General features: G+C 42.3%; 1 protein-coding gene and 2 non-coding genes across 3 annotated transcripts; all 3 read left to right on the top strand.

Moving 5' to 3' along the window:
- Nucleotides 1–1,469: 1,469 nt before the first annotated feature.
- Nucleotides 1,470–17,690, top strand: si:ch211-89o9.6 (Krueppel homolog 1). The gene is made up of 8 exons (XM_062995347.1): nucleotides 1,470–1,909; nucleotides 5,895–6,019; nucleotides 6,674–6,773; nucleotides 9,469–9,572; nucleotides 12,764–12,872; nucleotides 12,992–13,071; nucleotides 15,539–15,629; nucleotides 16,506–17,690. Exons 1-8 carry the CDS (start codon nucleotides 1,618–1,620, stop codon nucleotides 17,390–17,392), a joined length of 1,788 nt encoding a protein of 595 aa, XP_062851417.1. The 5' UTR covers nucleotides 1,470–1,617; the 3' UTR covers nucleotides 17,393–17,690.
- A 2,779-nt stretch (nucleotides 17,691–20,469) lies between these two features.
- trnak-cuu (transfer RNA lysine (anticodon CUU)) lies at nucleotides 20,470–20,542 on the top strand. Its single transcript has one exon. It is a non-coding gene; the product is annotated as a tRNA-Lys (tRNA).
- A 325-nt stretch (nucleotides 20,543–20,867) lies between these two features.
- trnae-cuc (transfer RNA glutamic acid (anticodon CUC)) lies at nucleotides 20,868–20,939 on the top strand. The gene has a single exon. It is a non-coding gene; the product is annotated as a tRNA-Glu (tRNA).

Genomic DNA, 20,939 nt, shown 5'->3' with positions numbered 1-20,939 from the left:
AGAGTGATTCAGATATTGTTTTTAATGAATGGTAATGTCTGAGGGGGTTAGGGGGGTTCAGGACTGTAGTATATTAGAATTGTATTTGGTGATATATAACTGTAAGTTAGTTAACGGTTAGAAGGTGGCAGTAAATACTTAATGACTATATAAGATAATGAGGGTAGAATTACTAAGTGAATGCACATGTAACGGGTTGGAAGCATGAATGTGTGTATGTGTGTGTGTGTGTGTGTGTGTGTGTGTGTGTGTGTGTGTGTGTGTGTTGAGAATAAATGTGCAGAGTTAAACAGATTCTCTCTCTGCCTGCAATCTCCTTCATCCAATATATCACTGAGACAGAGGGATGAACATTGTCCTGGATTAACATTATCTATAGTTATGTTAAAAGTTTGTTAAAGTAACATTTAAAACATTTAAAACATTTAAAAATGTTTTTGGGTTCTTTAATTTGTATGAAATGTCTTAAGAATATTAAAAAAACTGACAAAAAACGGACAAAATAACGTTGAAGGAACGTTCTAATAAAACATTCATACAACCAAAATGGAATGTTAAGGGAACGTTCAGAGGACCTTATTTAAAATGTTCTTAGAACATTCCAAGACAACGTTCCCAGAACGTTAAATTATGGTTGCAAATGAGGTTTAGGTAACGTTCTATGAACGTTTTTATGACTTTAAAAAAAAAACGTTCTAAGAACATTAAGAAAACTGGACAAAATTCCAACATTCCAATGCAACATTCCCACAACCAAAATGGAACGTTTGGGGAACGTTCTCAGAACGTAACTTTGTTAGCTGGGCTTCTGCTTACTAGTCCAGTTCTTTAACCACTAGGCTAGATCTGGTCACCTTTTAAGCTTATTTTTGTGGCTCAGTGGGTAGCACTGTCACCTTACAGCAAGAAGGTCCTGGGTTTGAACCCCAGGTGGACTGGCCCAGGTCCTTTCTGTGTGGAATTTGCATGTTCTCCCCGTGTCTGTGTGGGCTTCCTCCCACAGTCCAAAAACATGCAAGTGAGGTGAACTGGAAATATAAAATTGTCCACGACTGTGTCAAGACGTGAACTGATGTATCTTGTGTAACCTGTCCTGGCATGAATGTAATGGTTGAAAGAGTGTAAAACATGAATTTAATATCCTAATAAATAAATAAATTAATATGTAACAGTGTCCCGTACAGTGGGTTAGGTGGCGGATATAGGTTGAATTTGACTGGTTTAAAATTAATAACTCGGGATTTCAAAATTAGTTCGGACATTTACTTGACTTTAAGACTATTTGAATAGCAGCTCTGTGGTCGCAAAAGGGGAAAAAAACATTTAGTTTTAAGGCTTTACGAAGGTGTGCGGAACACCGTGAGTTAGCTTCGATTTTAGCAACACAACCGAGCGTTAGCAGAGTTCGTGACGTCACTACTACAGGACAGCCGGAAGTGCGCGTGGCGTCACTGGTGGTTGGCAACAAGAAGAGGCTGTTCCAACAATACAAACCGAATTCAGCGCCGTTTTTATTATTACTTTTTATTTTTCATTTTATTTGAACGGTGTTACATGTGAAGTGAGTCGTTTCAGTGGCTGCCTGACCGCGGGTGCTGGTTTTAGATCGATCTGAGCATGTCGAACCGCCTGGCCTTCCAGACGCAGCTGGCCTCCATCATGGAGGTGCTGGCGAACGCTGCTGTGGCGGAGATCTGTAAGCTGGTGGACGATGATTACGCCGTCATCAACCTGCAGATGTCTCAGTGTCAGAGAGAAAATAAAGCCCTGAAGAGAAAACTGCATCTGCTGGAGCTCAGGATGGCCCGCGGATACGCCGAGAGGAGAATCCGAGAAAACTCACTCAATCGATCTAACAGGGTGCAAGTGAACGCTGCATTATCAGATAAATACAGAAGCAGTGCTGCTGGTAGGTGTGTTGGTTGTGATGCAGAGGTGCTGTTTACTTATAACATGGTTCAAAATAATAGCATAATGAGGTCTGTAGTGGAGGATGTGGTTTTATTTCATTATATTTATCGTAATTATGTCAGAGCTGTGAATTTGAGGCGTGAAGCATGATATATACTAAGATTAAAATCTGTGTAACAGTCAAGATTTGGGTTCAACGTTTATACATCGAATGTGATACCCACCATACCTCCAAGTTTCTGTCTGTCTGTCTATCTATTTATCTGTCTATCTATAGATCTGTCTGTCTATAGATCTGTTTGTCTATCTATCTATCTATCTATCTATCTATCTATCTATCTATCTATCTATCTATCTGGTTGTCTGTCCATCCGTCTATCTAACTGTCTGTCTGTCTGTCTGTCTATCTACTTGTCCGTCTGTCTGCCTCTGTTTGTCTATCTATCAATGTTTCTATCTATCTGTCTGTCTGCCTCTGTTTGTCTATCAGTCTGTCTATCTACTTGTCCGTCTGTCAGCCTCTATCTATCTGTGTGTCTATCTCTCTGTCTATTTATCTATCTGGTTGTCTGTCCGTCCGTCCATCTATCTCTGTTTTTATCTGTCTGTCTGTCTGTCTATCTGTCTGTCTATCTATCTATCTATCTATCTATCTATCTATCTATCTATCTATCTATCTACCTACCTACCTACCTACCTACAGGGGTTGGACAAAATAACTGAAACACCTGTCATTTTAGTGTGGGAGGTTTCATGGCTAAATTGGACCAGTCTGGTGGCCAATCTTCATTAATTGCACATTGCACCAGTAAGAGCAGAGTGTGAAGGTTCAATTAGCAGGGTAAGAGCACAGTTTTGCTCAAAATATTGCAATGCACACAACATTATGGGTGACATACCAGAGTTCAAAAGAGGACAAATTGTTGGTGCACGTCTTGCTGGCGCATCTGTGACCAAGACAGCGAGTCTTTGTGATGTATCAAGAGCCACGGTATCCAGGGTAATGTCAGCATACCACCAAGAAGGACAAACCACATCCAACAGGATTAACTGTGGACGCAAGAGGAAGCTGTCTGAAAGGGATGTTCGGGTGCTAACCCGGATTGTATCCAAAAAACATAAAACCACGGCTGCCCAAATCACGGCAGAATTAAATGTGCACCTCAACTCTCCTGTTTCCACCAGAACTGTCCGTCGGGAGCTCCACAGGGTCGATATACACGGCCGGGCTGCTATAGCCAAACCTTTGGTCACTCGTGCCGATGCCAAACGTCGGTTTCAATGGTGCAAGGAGCGCAAATCTTGGGCTGTGGACAATGTGAAACATGTATTGTTCTCTGATGAGTCCACCTTTACTGTTTTCCCCACATCCGGGAGAGTTACGGTGTGGAGAAGCCCCAAAGAAGCGTACCACCCAGACTGTTGCATGCCCAGAGTGAAGCATGGGGGTGGATCAGTGATGGTTTGGGCTGCCATATCATGGCATTCCCTTGGCCCAATACTTGTGCTAGATGGGCGCGTCACTGCCAAGGACTACCGAACCATTCTGGAGGACCATGTGCATCCAATGGCGGTGCCGTGTATCAGGATGACAATGCACCAATACACACAGCAAGACTGGTGAAAGGTTGGTTTGATGAACATGAAAGTGAAGTTGAACATCTCCCATGGCCTGCACAGTCACCAGATCTAAATATTATTGAGCCACTTTGGGGTGTTTTGGAGAAGCGAGTCAGGAAACGTTTTCCTCCACCAGCATCACGTAGTGACCTGGCCACTATCCTGCAAGAAGAATGGCTTAAAATCCCTCTGACCACTGTGCAGGACTTGTATATGTCATTTCCAAGACGAATTGACGCTGTATTGGAGGCCCTACACCATACTAATAAATTATTGTGGTCTAAAACCAGGTGTTTCAGTTATTTTGTCCAACCCCTGTATCTATCCATCCATCCATCCATCCATCCATCCATCATTCTTATCTATCCTTCCTACTCACTTACCCAATCATCCATACTTCCCACCTGTTTATCTATCACTCCTACCCATCCATCCATCTGATAACAAACAGCTAAACAAGCTTAAGCGTATTTAGTTTGTCAGTAATAAAATACATTTGGAAGTAATTGTTGTGTGGTAGAATGTCACAGCAGTTTTCTCTCCCCACCCAGTTTTACTAAAATATCACTACTGTCAGTTATTCATGTTTGGATTTTCACACAAAGCAGACACATTTCTTTACAATATGAAAAACATTAAAATGAAGTACATTTAATACCTATGCAACTCCAAAGCGACTTACAGTTGTGACTGAATCAATTGAGGGTTAAGGGCCTTGCTCAGGGACCTAGCAGTAGCAATTTGGCAGTTGTGGGGCTTAAACCTGCTGGTTTAAGCTTTTTGATCACATGTCCTGTACCTTAACCACTAAGCTACCACTGCCCCGCAATGAAGGACCGCTCCCAGAAAATAAGACAGTTTTTCTATTGCTTTAGTATTGCACGTGGACATATTTTTACACAATGTTTACAGTGTGTATGGTGAGCGGTTTGCATAAAGTGTGTCACACACACACACACATACGCGTTTCTGTACGAACTGTGCCATTTTTATTGGGTGTTTTTATTATTATGTTTTTATATCTTGATGTTTGTGTACATTTTCTTAATATTAGCCCAACTATTGAGCCAGAGTAATGTTCTGAACTACAGTGACAGGATTTAAATTCTAATTCAGTCTACAAACAAAACTGCAATTTATATTTGCTGCTTTTACTTTGTCTGTGCTGTTTCGTGAAGTGAATTATACCATAATAATCGGATAATAATAAATTTTTCAATCCATATCATCCACTGAAGTGTTCTAATATGGCATATAACCTAGTCCAAAGCATTAGATGTTACTAGCTTATTACCTTGAGCAAATGACAAGCAGTTAACAAACCAAGAGTGACAGTGGCAGGGAAAACTCCCTTAAAATGAAGGCCGTTGTAGCCTAGCGGTTAAGTTACTGGACTAGTAATCAGAGGGTCGCTGGTTCAAACCCACCACTGACAGGTTGCCACTGTTGGGCCCTCAATTGCCCAACACTGTAAGTCGCTTTTAATAAATGAAATGCTGAATGCTGAAAACGTTAAATGTAAAATTACATTTCCCTTACGTGTTTACACCGATGAGGCATAACATTATGACCACCTTCCTAACAGACCGGTCTGCGGCTATGCAGCCCCATACGAAACAAACCGTGATGCCGTGAACCAGCATGAACTTCTTCAGCAGTTCGAGCCACAGGAGCTCGTCTGTCACGCGGGCCGTGAGGATTTGAGCGAGTTTGACGAGGGCCAAATTGTGATGGCTCTAAAACTGCAGCTCTTGTGGGGTGTGTCCCGGTCTGCAGTGGTCAGTATCTATCAAAAGTGCTCCAAGGAAGGAACAGTGGTAAACCGGCGACAGGGTCATGGGCGGCCAAGGCTCACTGATGCACGTGTGGTCCGATCCAACAGACGAGCTGCTGTAGCTCAAACTGCTGAAGAAGTTCATGCTGGTTCTAATAGAAAGGTGTCAGGGTGGTTTTGGCAGCAAAACGAGGACCAACACAATATTAGGAAGGTGGTCATAATGTTATGTCTAATCAGTGTAGATAAAGCGCAGGCACAGTTTAGGAATCACTGGTGTACTGTAGAATATTTAATTTAATACTTGCAAGCTCTCGAGTAGTGCAGAGGTCTGTTACACTAGTCCACTAACACTGAGATCTGGGTTCCGGTTAAATATCAACACCAAAGCCTAAAACTATTTGAAATGGGAATAGAATGAGCATCCAAATTTATGAAATCACTTGCACTAAAGAGGGCTCATGATGAGAGCTGTATTAAAATCTCCATCATTTATTATCCCACCTGTGTGATGTGTAGATTTTTAATCCTTTTACACCCCAGTATTCACCCACAGTAATTATGAATGTGTTTGGTTTTTCATTTCCAGGCGTTTTTTCAAATCAAGGCGAACTCTTTGGACGGCATATGAACGAGGACATTTGGAGAGAGAGGGATCCCTCGGGTGCAGAAGTGGCCGTCAGTCATCCATGCATCAGGGCTGATGAAAACAGGGTGAGCATAATTGTGAACTGTCAATTACTGACTGTAGTCCATCTGTTTCTCTACATGCTTTGTTACCCCCTTTCATGCTGTTCTTCAATGGTTAGGACCCCCACAGAGCAGGTATTATTTAGGTGGTGGATGATTCTCAGCACTGCAGTGACACTGACATGGTGGTGGTGTGTTAGTGTGTGTTGTGCTGGTATGAGTGGATCAGACACAGCAGCGCTGCTGGAGTTTTTAAACACCGTGTCCACTCACTGTCCACTCTATTAGACACTCCTACCTAGTCGGTCCACCTTGTAGATGTAAAGTCAGAGACGATCGCTCATCTATTGCTGCTGTTTGAGTCGGTCATCTTCTAGACCTTCATCAGTGGTCACAGGACGCTGCCCACGGGGCGCTGTAGGCTGGATATTTTTGTTTGGTGGACGATTCTCAGTCCAGCAGTGACCGCGCTGCTGTGTCTGATCCACTCATACCAGCACAACACACACTAACACACCACCACCATGTCAGTGTCACTGCAGTGCTGAGAATCATCCACCACCTAAATAATACCTGCTCTGTGTTGGTCCTGACAAAAAGCATGCAGAGAAATGGACTACAGTCAGTAATTGTAGAACTACAAAATGAGGCTAAACTTTGGTGTTTTTCTTCCAAAAGCCTGAAGATTCAAGCAAGTCTGGATCAGACTCTGTACTCGTCAAGGCTGAGACGTCTGATGAAGGTCACACACAGCAGCAGCTTTTTATTCGAGAGGATGGTGAGTGGACGAATGATAGTGTCCACATACTTTCATCTGTTTAGTGCGTTTTCTGCAGTAAATACATTCGTTCGCTTCTATGACGCATCTTCACACCACAATAGAGGTAATAAAAGGATCAGATATTTAATACAGAACCCTAATAAACACATAACAGTGTTTCCTCTAGAATTTTTTTAAGCAGCGGTGGCAGGCGCCCTCAACCCCCCACACACCCACGGCCCCCATCCGGTGCAGCGCAAAATGAATTAAAAAGCGTTAAAAAAAACGGATCTTTAAATTTAAAATAAAAGAATCAGTGTAAGAACAACACAATCAAAACAACACATTATATCTATATTCAAAACGTTTATTAACTGCAACAATATTCTGTGATAAATTACAAGTTAAAATACTAGTAATTCTTTGTATGGGGGAGGAATAAAACAAATACTAGTGTAGTGTTGTAGTGTTGTAGTGTAGTGTGTTGTAGTGTTGTAGTGTAGTAGTGTAGTGTAGTAGTGTAGTGTAGTAGTGTAGTGTAGTGTTGTAGTGTTGTGTAGTGTAGAAGTGTAGTGTAGTAGTGTAGTGTTGTAGTGTAGTGTTGTAGTGTAGTGTACTGTAGTGTGTTGTAGTGTAGTGTTGTAGTGTAGTGTAGTGTTGTAGTGTAGTAGTGTTGTGTAGTGTCGTAGTGTTGTAGTGTAGTGTTGTAGTGTAGTGTTGTGTAGTGTAGTGTTGTAGTGTAGTAGTGTTGTAGTGTAGTGTAGTAGTGTAGTGTAGTAGTGTAGTGTTGTAGTGTAGTGTTGTAGTGTAGTGTAGTGAAGTGTAGTGTTGTAGTGTAGTGTAGTAGTGTAGTGTTGTAGTGTAGTAGAGTAGAGTTGTAGTGTAGTAGTGTAGTGTAGTGTAGTAGTGTAGTGTAGTAGTGTAGTGTAGTAGTGTATTGTAGTAGTGTATTGTAGTAGTGTATTGTAGTAGTGTAGTAGTGTAGTGTAGTGTAGTGTTGTAGTGTAGTAGTGTAGTAGTGTAGTGTAGTAGTGTAGTGTAGTGTAGTAGAGTAGTGTAGTAGAGTAGTGTAGTAGAGTAGTGTAGTAGAGTAGTGTAGTAGAGTAGTGTAGTAGAGTAGTGTAGTAGTGTAGTGTAATAGTGTAGTGTTGTAGTGTAGTAGTGTAGTGTAGTGTTGTAGTGTAGTAGTGTAGTAGTGTTGTAGTAGAGTAGTGTAGTAGTGTTGTAGTGTAGTAGTTTTGTAGTGTTGTAGTGTAGTGTAGTGTAGTGTAGTAGTGTAGTGTTGTAGTGTAGTAGAGTAGTGTAGTGTTGTAGTGTAATTGTGTAGTGTAATAGTGTAGTGTAGTGTTGTAGTGTAGTAGTGTAATAGTGTAGTGTAATAGTGTAGTGTAGTATACATGACAAACTGGATAGATGAATCTTTTTTCTTTATTATAATTATCTCAGTGTAGTTTTGATGATTTCTGAATTAAAATCTCTAATTTACTAAATAAATGTCGGGGTCAAACTTGGTCATGTGATTAATCCGTGTTCAAAATGAGCACATTAGCCCTGACAGCACTGTTTTAAAGCTTAGAATCTAAACAGGCTCCATCCATTAGGCAGTATGTGCCAAACCCAAAGTAACATTCTAAATGTTTTCACCTGTAAAACCAACTAACTTAACACCTTGTCAGGTGTGTAGAGATACCCCCAATCCCAATCCGTTCCCTACTCACTCCGCCTCTTCACTCCGCCTCCGTTTGCACGTTCACGTGGAGCGCTCGCATATTAAGGGCTGTCCCAAAGTAATCAGGACGGAGGGGGAGTGCACTATACACCCCTCCAACAGCGAGTGTACACCAGAGCACACTCAACCACCACAATCCACGGAAGTGCAGCTAGGAAAGGAGAATAGAGGAAACACCTTACAGATGTAGGGTCTGACATCATGTTCAGTAAAATATGATATTAGGTTTCCTCATAAGTGTTAGAACAAATTTAGGCACAGTCTTCTTCTGTCTTAAGAAAGTAATAAAATCTGTGATCGGTGAACTTAAACTTCACAAATGGCAAAATTATTTTACCCCAACAATACTATCACTAACATTTATTATCATATTTAACACGACTTTTTGGAGAATTAAAACATAACTATACATTTATACTAGTTATAAAGTAGCAGGTGCTTGCGTCTCCTGAGCTCGTATTCCCGCTTAGAGATGCTGAAATGATAACGGAGCGCAAGACATGACAGCAAGGAGAGAAAAGCGTCGATCTGTAGCCATGGTGACGGCAGCTTCCTTCTTCCGCTCGAAAGCAAAGAGTGCGTCCCATAGTCGACTCCTGAATTTAGACCCTCCCCTTAATGGGAAGCTCCCATCACAGCACAGAGTGTGGCTTCATATGGGGTGTGACTCTGTAGTGGAGTGTTAGTGAGGAGGGAACGGTTTGGGAAAGGCCGATGGAAGCAGCGCGTTAGGCGTCACTATTCCACTTCCTGTATTCCTCACTCCAAAATAAAAGCCCTCTGCTTTTGTAATTGCGGTTTCATGTAATTATATAAATTCTGATGGAGCGGCGGCAATAATTAAGCAGCGGCGGGCCAAGTGCATGTAGCGGAAACATTGCATAACAAACATGTTCGACACTGAAGCATGTATGTGTATATTAAGCAGGTAAATGTTGTGAATACTGCAGCTCAGTGTGTGTCGTTTCCCCCTCTGTTCCTCAGGCGTGGCGGAGGTTGTGTGTGAGGGTGGACAGACAGATTTCGGTGCTGCTCAGATGGATAAAGCGGACGCTCAGCACCCCAGGACGCGGCACCCGGCTTTGGAGGTCAGTGGATCCGACAAAGTGCTTAAATCTGAGCCGCGATTTGAGAATGCCGGGCGCTTATCCCAGAAGCCCTCGAGAGGAGAGGGCGAGGCGGAGTTTGGCGTGAGTGGGGATTGCGCTCCTTTGCAGGAGCTTTTCATGCAAAGGGGCGACAATGCGGACCCACCGCGGCCATCTTGTTCTTACGCGGCGGGTAACGGTAGAACCGAGAACCGAGAGAGACCAGAGGTCATAGAGGTCGAGTCTGCGGAGGAAGGGGATAGCCTGTCGGTTTGGGACAGCACTAAAATACCGCCGAGACACAAGACTTTGCATCGTCTTAATCATTTTAACTCGCCTCCGTCCGGGCTGGCGCACCTCTCCGACGACTTCCCAGTGGTCGCATCGGCGTCCGCGGTCGTACCGAACCTGAGCGGCTGGCAGCAACCCAAAAACAGCGGCCTGTACCAGCCGAGAGCCGGACAGCCGAGGCATCAAAGGCTCGCGAACGAAAAGCTCTTCTCTTGCAAATTTTGTGGAAAAGCCTTTAACCGCCCCAAGAAGGTGGAGATCCACCAGCGCATCCACACGGGCGAGAAACCGTTCAGGTGTAACACCTGCGGCAAGTTCTTCGCAGAGGCCGGAAACCTGAAGAAGCACCAGAAGGTGCACACGGGCGAGAGGCCGTACAGCTGCACCCAGTGCGGGAAGTCGTTCGCCTGGATACGGAACCTTAAAACCCACCAGCAGAAGTATCACCCTGATGTCTTCATGGCTGAGGAGCTTCTGTCCCTTGGGGCAGTCAAAAACTGACAAGGACCTTGTCCACACAACAGTGACTGACATGTAGATGTATGAAGCTGCATGTGATTCTCCTACATTGTTATAGACAATAAAATGTTAGTAAACAGCACTTTGGCTTTGGCAGCAATATTTTCCAGTCTTAAATCTCCTGATTTAATTGTTGTTTTTTTATTATTATTTTTATATGACTCACGTGAATCTAAGTAACATTGTGCGAAAGATTTATGAACCCATAATTACTGTCATGCAAAAGTAAAAGTGGTTTTAAACGGCAGTTGTTTGGAATTGTATGAATCTAAAATAAACTTTGTTTATACGACACCTTTGTTTGCTCCTTTGAGATTTGAGATTAAAACCACCTCCTTGTTTCTACACTCACTGTCCATTTTATCAGCTCCACTTACCATATAGAAGCACTTTGTGACACTGACATGGTGCTGGTGTGTTAGTGTGTGTTGTGCTGGTATGAGTGGATCAGACACAGCAGTCCACTCACTGTCCACTCTATTAGACACTCCTACCTAGTCGGTCCACCTTGTAGATGTAAAGTCAGAGACGATCGCTCATCTATTGCTGCTGTTTGAGTCGGTCGTCTTCTAGACCTTCATCAGTGGTCACAGGACGCTGCCCACGGCGCGCTGTTGGCTGGATGTTTTTGGTCGGTGGACGATTCTCAGTCCAGCAGTGACAGTGAGGTGATTAAAAACTCCAGCAGCGCTGCTGTGTCTGATCCACTCATACCAGCACCATGTCAGTGCCACTGCAGTGCTGAGAATGATCCACCACCTAAATAATACCTGCTCTGTGGGGGTCCTGACCATTGAAGAACAGCATGAAAGGGGGCTTACAAAGCATGCAGAGAAACAGATGGACTACAGTCAGTAATTGTAGAACTACAAAGTGAATCTGATAAAATTGACAATGAGGTGGTCATAATGTTATGGCTGATCGGTGTATATTTAATTCAAATTATTCAAATTGACGTCAGACGGATGTCCAGACGGTCTAAAAGGGGGGGAAAGGTAAGAACTAATCCACTCTGGCTTGAGTTTGAATCCGTGCCACTCGATCTTTTCCACACAAGGACCGGTTCATATCAACCCACCATAAGCTTCACGTAATAAGCCTGACTGGTTTGGGGGGCGGCACGGTGGCTAAGTGGGTAGCACTGTCGCCTCACAGCATGAAGGAAGGTCCTGGGTTTGATCCCCAGGTGGGGTGGTCCGGGTCCTGTCTGTGTGGATTTTGCAAGTTCTCCGGTTTCCTCCCACAGTCCAAAGACGTGCAAGTGAGGAGAACTGGAGATACTAAATTGTCCATGACTGTGTTTGATATAACCTTGTGAACTGATGAATCTTGTGTAATGAGTAACTACCGTTTCCTGTCATGAATGTAACCAAAGTGTAAAACATGACGTTAAAATCCTAATAAACAAACAAACAAAACTGGTTTGAGAAGATGACCAGCTGATTAGGTGTAGGTCAGGCTGTTTAAAACTTTAGATTTTCACTGTCTTACATTATAAACTGACTAAGCATTTCTGTAAATATACATAAAATCTTATATATAGCTATTTTGCTGCTGGGAAATTTTGGCTTTAGGCTGAACGCTTTTTTATAGAAAGACCTAAAGCCAGACAAATATGACATACTTGATGAAAATATGACACTGAACAACAGCTTTCCACTGATTTCCATAGTTTGTGTTTTGTTTGATTATTTAATCTGATCTGTGTGATTAAACAATGTGCTTTATTTAGATCTGGCGACTTAAATGGGGATAAAACCGGTCCAGTAGAATAGAAGCCAATAATAATAATACTGTTTAAGGGCTAGATTTAACTTTGCACTTGTAAATTTAACTGCACACTGGAGTGTTATAATTGTGCATTGTGTGCTCAGAAGTGTAAATCAGCTATAAGTACACCTCAACATTTAGCATTATTTATAGTCATTCACAAGCTCTTAGTATCTACAATCCTTGTTATATAAGGATTATAGATACTAAGAGCCCAGCGGTTAAGGTACTGAATTAGTAATCATAAGGTTGCTGGTTCAAACCCCACTACTGCCAGGTTGCCACTGTTGGACCCTTGAGCAAAGCCCTCAATTGCTTAAAAAAGTGTATAGTGTAAGTGGCTTTGGATAAAAGCGTCCGCTAAATGCCGAAAAAGTAAATATAAATATAATTTATGTAATGTAAACGAAATCAAGGAACACACGACTCTTACTTAGCTCTTGGTTAATTTTATTCATATTTCCTAACCTACTTAACCTCATGAATTACATTAAAAAGACAAAAGACTTTTTTGTTTCTTGAAATCACGATGATAAGACCTGGTGTGTGTCTGTGTGTGTGGCTCTGTCCCTCTGTAATAATGCTCAGTCTCGTTTCTGTCTGCTCCGTAGCCTCAAAAGACGGAGGATGAGGAGCCGGACGTAATGTTCGTCAAGGAGGAGCATTCGGAACAGGACAGGAAAGAAGGACAGACACGTGGAGGCATGAGTTTGCAAGACGGTAAGACAGAGCCAGGGATTTAATCCCATTACTTCCCTCAGAATGTGAAAATCTGCAGGACAGTGTTTGTTTAGTTAAAAGTAAGTAAACTGGGGTAAACTGTAAAGTCTGCTTCTCAGGATTCGTGGAGTCCAGTACGGATATTTGTGGGGTCTCCTCTTCACCTGCGCAAATCACAGTAGCCCTCGGTGCAGAGGAGGTTTGTACAGATAACACACATGCACACATTTATTAAGAATACATTTAAATGCCTAGATGGCTTCTTATACATTTAAACCAGAGCTTCTAGGAAAACTTAAGCCATCTACATCCAACATCATTATCAGTCCACTACAATAACTCACCAGTATGAATTAGGACATGAGACTTGGCAGGATTCCGGGACACTGCGGCATTTCTGGCAATGAAAAGCCAGACAGATTAGCAAGAAGCACAACAACAGAACAAACAATAGACTGTAAACTTCCCCCATCAGGTGCCAAACAACTAATACTGTATATACATGCATTATAAATCTGTAGCAACTAGAATGGATCACACAAAAACAAAATAAACCCCTCAAGTAAAAACACTGCCAGAGAATCCTTGATCATTGATCAGGTGGTTTACACCATTTTATCAGCTCCACTTACCATATAGAAGCACATTGTAGTTCAACAATTACTGACTGTAGTCCATCTGTTTCTCTGCATGCTTGTTAGCCCTCTTTGTCCAGCGCTGCTGAAGTTTTTAAACACCTCACTGTCACTGCTGGACTGAGAGTAGTCCACCAACCAAAATATCCAGCCAACAGCACCCCGTGGGCAGCGTCCTGTGACCACTGATGAAGGTCTAGAAGATGAGCGACTCAAACAGCAGCAATAGATGAGCGATCGTCTCTGACTTTGTATCTACAAGGTGGACCGACTAGGTAGGAGTGTCTAATAGAGTGGACAGTGAGTGGACACGGTATTTAAAAACTCCAGCAGCGCTGCTGTGTCTGATCCACTCATACCAGCACAACACACACTAACACACCACCACCATGTCAGTGTCACCACTGCAGTGCTGAGAATCATCCACCACCTAAATAATACCTGCTCTGTGGGGGTCCTGAGCATTGAAGAACAGCATGAAAGGGGGTAACAAAGCATGCAGAGAAACAGATGGACTACAGTCAGTAATTGTAGAACTACAAAATGCTTCTATATGGTAAGTGGAGCTGATAAAATGGACAGTGAGTGTAGAAACAAGGAGGTGGTTTTAATGTTATGGCTGATCAGTGTATATCTGTTTTTGTCGAACATATACTAACTGAATGTCCTACATACTTACAGCAGCAACAATATATTGCAGTACCAAAGACTGTGAGAAAACATTTTAATCAAGCCGAAATGAAAACACATCTAAGGAGCAACACTTGACAAGGACTGTAAATTGAAATATAAATATTACCTACCTTTCCTACAGCAAAATAAATGCATAACAAGACTCTATAAACTGTAGCTCTCCAAGATAAGACTGACCAAGCTAAGCCTGATTATCCAGACTGTTAGCTCTATGTTAACGTTACATATAAGGATGCAGGCGGCACGCTGGCTAAGTGCGTAGCACTCTCGCCTCACAGCTAGAAGGTCCTGGGTTCGATCCCCAGGTGGGGCGGTCCGGGTCCTTTCTGTGTGGAGTTTTCATGTTTTCCCCAAGTCTGCGGGTTTCCTCCCACAGTCCAAAGACATGCAAGGGAGGTGACTTGGAAATACAAAATTGTCCATGACTGTGTTTGATATTAAATTTGTGAACTGATGAATCTTGTGCAAGCGATAATTTACATTTTCTGCATTTAGCAGACACTTTTATCCAAAGCGACTTACAGTACTGTGACAGTATACAGTCTAAGCAATTAAGGGCCTTAAGTTAAGGGCCTTGCTCAAGGGCCCAACAGTGACAACCTGGCAGTGGTGAGGCTTGAACCGGCAACCTTCTGATTACTGGACCAGTACCTTAACCACTAGGCTATAACTGCCCAGTATTTGTCGTGGATGTAACCGAAGGGTGTCAAACATGACAAAAATCCAAACAAAACAAACATATAAGGATGTAAATAAAGACTAAGTTGCATTTAGTTTGGGCAGCAATTTAATAAATTGCTTAGCCGGTTTCCTGACCGCTGAATGCAGGCGTAGACAGGGAATAATATAAATATAAATAATAACATCACAGCTATTATAGTACTTCTGAATTGTGGTAATGAATATTTTGTTCAAATCATATTTTAGGAGTTTAATAATGGAACTTAATGGAACTCGAAAAATAAAACTGCACTTATGTCGAGTTAGCTTGCATGTCAGGTTGCTAAAACACTGCTTATGATTAGTGAATGGATGCTCATGGCTTTATGATTAGTGCAGACATTTAATGTACATTTTAATGCAGTTGTGTGTTATTTGAGCCCCTAAATATTTTAATATATTCTGGTATTTTTATTAACAACTGTAATCATTTTTTAGACATACTGTTCTATAACTGTTATAATGTTATTTTAATGGCTTTAAATGACCAGCTCATAGAAACCTTGAGGCTAAAATGGAAACATCATATCTAGACAGTGTGTATGTACTACTTTTTATCATTATATTAATACAATACATTTTTAAGTAAATTACGCTTTTTCTTTCTTCTCCTTTTAGACTGAGTTAGACTCTCTAACAAAAGGAAATGGACTCCAAGAACAGATGACCGTCCCCAACCCACCTACAGAAGTGGAGATTAACATACAGAGTGAGTTAAATAGCTGTGTAATCATATAGAATGAGGAAGGTCGAGGTTTTACAGGTATTGGCTGCTCTATATATATGGAAGTCACCACAGCGAATCTGCTCCTCATACCAGACTTGGGACAATTATTATTCCGGATGCCCTTCCTTACCCAACTTTTCTGTTTCCATCCGGCACTGAGAGTGCACTGACCAGTGCATTTCCCAACAGCTAGGTTGTTTCGGCCTCCTTTCTTGCCCCAATGTCAGAATGCCCGACTGGCTGAACCCAGAATCCCCAGATCTCAGCAGTGGTGGGCTAGAATATTTCGCCGCAGTGCCACCTGAGCTCCCAGCTTTTTTGTCAACAGATATAATATGTTATATAATAACCTGAGTTTAGATTTTATTCATACAAAATAATGCATAAATAACCTAAAATTATATTATAATTGTCACATTTTAACTTATTTGGCACAGTTTTTGCATGGGATGCCTTTCCTGACACAACCCTCTTTATTTCTATCTGGGCTTGGAACATGCACTGGAAGCACACTGACAAGTGCACCTCCGAATGGCTCAGCTGTTTGGCCATCCTCCCCGTCCTCAGACATAGACAATTATGTCTGTGCAGATGCCCGATAGGTCGATAGCACCATTGAGATTCGAAAAGCATGTGTTCTTGCTTCGCCACTCAGGCACGCACAGAGGATGTTAGCATACAGCAGTATATTTTAATACTTGATAGAGGGTCAGCTTGATAGAGGGTCATACTTGATAGAGGGTCAGTCAGGGTCACTGTGTATTCACTGTCACTGGTCACTGTGTATTCAAATAAAATATTCTAATTGATTAAACACTTCCAAGTTAACATAAATGATGTCTTCCTGCTGTTATCCAGATGTGGTAGGCTCCCAGCCTGCAGAGACTCTGTGTTCACATGAGTCGGTCCTTCCTCACGGAGCAGTGGAAGAATGGGACGTCGCCAAATCCCAGTCTCACCACCAAGCGACGGCAGAGAGCGGCAGCATTTCAACTACGAACCAGAAAGCTCAGAGACGAAAGAGAGCCATGTCTCTCGAGATGCTGGGGGCAAACAGTACTCTGTATGAGAGACCCAGAGAGCTGGAGACTTCTTTACCTCGCTGGGTCACGAACAGCCCCTCGGGCAGTCAGCCATCCTGCTCTTACATCGTAGACGATGAGCAAGACTGCGTTCTGGTGCCGCCGGAATCTTTATCTGCCAGGGGAACCCAGAAAGGTCACGACAGGGTTCAGAATACCAGTGGGCCTTTCGGAGTGGAGGCAGAGTGGAATCCAGCGAGCATTTCGTGTCAAGCCCAGGCTCAGCCGTTCAGTCAGTTCGGTCGGACAGACGGGATTCAGTTAGAACCAGGAATCAGAGCTCATATCACGCAGTCCGTTACAAAGATCAGCATGAACCCCCGGAGTCTGACCCACTTGCCTCCTCCTGGGGTTTCGCTTGCTGGTCTAGAGCTTTCCAAGCACATGATCAGGGGTAAGAGAAAGAGCTACATCTGTAAATACTGTGGAAAGGCCTTTACTGGGCAGTCTAATTTGGAGGCTCACCTGCGCATTCATACAGGAGAAAAGCCTTTTAAGTGTGAGATCTGCGGGAAGCTCTTCACGGAGGCAGGAAACTTGAAGAAGCACCAGAGAGTCCATACGGGCGAGAAGCCGTTCGTGTGCAGCCGCTGCGGGAAACGGTTCGCCTGGATCTGCAACCTCAGGACCCATCAGCAATCAGCTTCCTGTGGAGGACTGTAGGAAAGAAAACAATCTGCTTATGGTGTTACTACAGATGATCGATAATCCATGCTTAAAGACCCAGTATTTGAAAATGAGACAGTTTTATAAGCCAACAGAGGAACAAGATGTTTTAAAAAGAGTTTTAGAAATGTGTAAAGGTAACATGGTGCTATATATTAGTTTAGTGCCTTAAGTGGTGTATCAGCAAATAGAAATGGCAAGTCTTCTACTCTTCTACCTCAACTAAACAATGCAATACGTTTGCTCTTAATGGCTGAATTATTAACATCAACTAATAAAGACTACCTTTTACATATTTCAGTTCCTAGTGTTGCTGGTATACTATGCAGTAGAATGGGGAAAGCATTGAGAAACATTTCACAGATATCTGCAAGTAATGGTCGCTTGATTTTCTGCATAAAGTGGAAGATGCGATGTAGTATGATTTTAGCATTTTAGGCCAGTGTTAAGGCCTCCGCATACTTCCTGCGAGACTAAGTTCTGCGAGCGTCACACGAAGCCGAATGCGCCTTCACGAGCTTACAAGCTGACGTACTTCCAGCGGTTTGGTTTCGCCTGTCTGTCTGCTCCACAGCTGCAGGTGTCGCTGTGACATTTATGATGTTAAGTTCCAGGATTACCGACAATCGCACGTACTAAATTAGAAGCAGTGCGCACTGCTCGGCCGGTACAGAAGCTCTTTCAGTACGCAAGTGTGCTGTGTTTGCATACACAACAATGCTGCCCAAGCATTAGATTATCCGCGTACTTTTCACGTACTGTTTAATGAACACTACGTATTCGGACACACCCGCTCCTGCGTACTGTTCAGTATGAAAGTAGCGATTTCGGACGCAGCCGATGATCACAGTTGAGACGCTCCTCAAAATCCATGTTTGTTTTCATGACACGCCTCTTTTTTTACCGACCAATCACAGGCGTTGGCACGGAGTGACGCCGTCCGCAGAGTTCGCCCAGCTTCCATGTGCGCTACAAGGCGAGCGGAGCCTCTGCGCGACGTCCGTGGTTGTTCGCTTTCTCCACAATTACGTCACATAGCGAACGTCGTCTCCGCATGAAGTACGCTGAGGCCTCGACATGCCAGAGCTGGCCCAGTACCAAAGATACTAGGGATGTAACGATACACTCTACCCATGATGCGATACGATTCACGATACTGGGGTCACGATACGACTTCTTCACGATTTTTTTAAACAAAATGAATTTGAAGACAAATGATGACAAAGTTTCCTTTTATTATTTCTCTATAAAATAGAACTATGCCAAATAATGCTTATTGTGTAAAAAACTTAAATGAAATTTTAAAACAAATCCAACATTATATAAATAAATAATAAATGTGTAATACAAATAAATAAAGTATCCTAACATAAATTACATTTGGCTGGAAAATTCTGAACCTGGCAACCCTGTAGTGACACCAAGCAGGCGAGGTGAATATTGATTCATCTTAAATGAATAACCGATTCGAATTGTGGCACATGTGCACCGATTTCTGTCTTGTGGTGCATCGTTACATCCCTAAAAGATACACATCTGGATAAAATGCTGGGTAAATGGTAAGAATTATTACACCAATCTACGTACGTAGATCTGTGCAGGTTGATCCTAAAGTGATGTGGTAAGGAATACGCAGAAATCATTTATGTTGTAAACATTGCCTGTTATTAACATGATTCAAGCTGGGTTGGGGGAACAAGATCACCAAACAACGAATAATAATCTATAATAATAATTGTTTAGTATTATAGATCTACACTGTAGCTTCACTGTACAGAAGGTAAGTGAATTTTGCCTGTGTCTCTTATTGTTTTAATGTGGTACAGTGTGAGTAAAAGTGGACTTCTACTTAAAGTGTAGAATACTGGGATTTGCCTTGGAGTTTATTAGCTTGTTGCCATCTATTTGTAGTGGGACAGGCTGGGGTACCACTGTCCAGGTCCTTAGTGGATCAAGGTCCGGGTCCTTTCTGTGTGGAGTTTGCATGTTCTCCCCGTGTCTGCATGGGTCCAATGACGTGCAAGTGAGGTGAACTGGAGACACTAAATTGTCCATGACTGAGTTGATGTAACCTTGTGTGAACTGAAGAATCTTGTGTAATGAGTAACTACCGTTCCTGTCATGAATATAACCAAAAGTCTAAAAACATGACGTTAAAAACCCTAATAAATAAATAAATTCCTGCAGCCATATGTAGTTTCATAGTGTCCTCCTGACTTGTCGCTACAGCGTCACACAAAATGCAGTATGTGGCCCTAGATTTTTGGTGTCATTTACAGGAAATACAAAATTGTTCTTGACATTGGTTTTGTATCCTGTTTCCGTTTTATTCTGCCACCTCTGATTTCAGACCAGCATGATCTGGTTCCTGATCTAAGCAGGTTCTGTTGCCTATACCGTTTTATTCCTGGTTAAAATATCTTTATATTAAAAACTTGCACTGTTAAGTTTAGCATTATTTAATAAGTGTTTGACAGCAAAACAGCTAAGACTATTAACCAGCTAATTCTGATCTAGGCTGTTTAGCAGTATTTTTGTGAAATAGTTGTAAACTAGCAGGTTTTTAGTACTACCTAGAAATCTTAGGTACACTCATGATATAGACTGATAAGCACTCAGATGTAATGTGATGCTGATATGTAAATGTGCTAGCATGGTACCAGCAGTGTATTTAAACAACAGGGAAATAAGATGCTCCTTAGTTTTTGGTGACCATTCGCTCTGGTATAGTTGAATGATATTTGTTATATAACTAGCTGGTATGACATACTGTATATTACGGTGCTGGCTCTCATCTTATTTCGTCTAGTTTTTGCTAATTTGTCACGTTTAAATGTTTTGTGAGCCAGCAGAGGGCGCTCATGCACTATCATTATTATTATTATTATTATTAAACACTAAGCGCTCACACAGCAGCGTGTTATCATGCAAAATGTTGAACTGTGAGATTCTCACTATGATTATGTTATTTATATTATTAAAAATAATCCAGGATTGTTTTGTTGTTGATTGTCTTTTGTATGCATTGTGTACATCCTGGTTATGTGTTTAGACGCAACACTACTGTGCATGTCGCCCGGCTAGCTCAGTCGGTAGAGCATGAGACTCTTAATCTCAGGGTCGTGGGTTCGAGCCCCACGTTGGGCGCAAACTTTTCGCTCACTTTTACTTGTTTATTTACATTTCTGCCATTTTACACTCAGTCAGTACTTCGTCACTTAGAAAATCGAGTTTTATTTTGTCAAATAACTCTGTGGAGGCAGAAGTATCTGTCTGTCTGTCTGTCTGTCTGTCTGTCTGTCTATCTGTCTGTCTATCTATCTATCTATCTATCTATCTATCTATCTATCTATCTATCTATCTATCTATCTATCTATCTATCTATCGTCATTTTAAAGGGTAACTACTCTTAAGCTGATATGTATTATAATGAGTTAACTTCATATATTTGTGTTCATGCTGTATTATCAGCTCCCTGGTGGTCTAGTGGTTAGGATTCGGCGCTCTCACCGCCGCGGCCCGGGTTCGATTCCCGGTCAGGGAA

This window comes from Trichomycterus rosablanca, chromosome 5 (genome assembly GCF_030014385.1).
Source record: "Trichomycterus rosablanca isolate fTriRos1 chromosome 5, fTriRos1.hap1, whole genome shotgun sequence".
Classification (NCBI taxonomy): Eukaryota; Metazoa; Chordata; class Actinopteri; order Siluriformes; family Trichomycteridae; genus Trichomycterus; species Trichomycterus rosablanca.
This window is presented reverse-complemented; position numbering and strand designations above follow the sequence as displayed.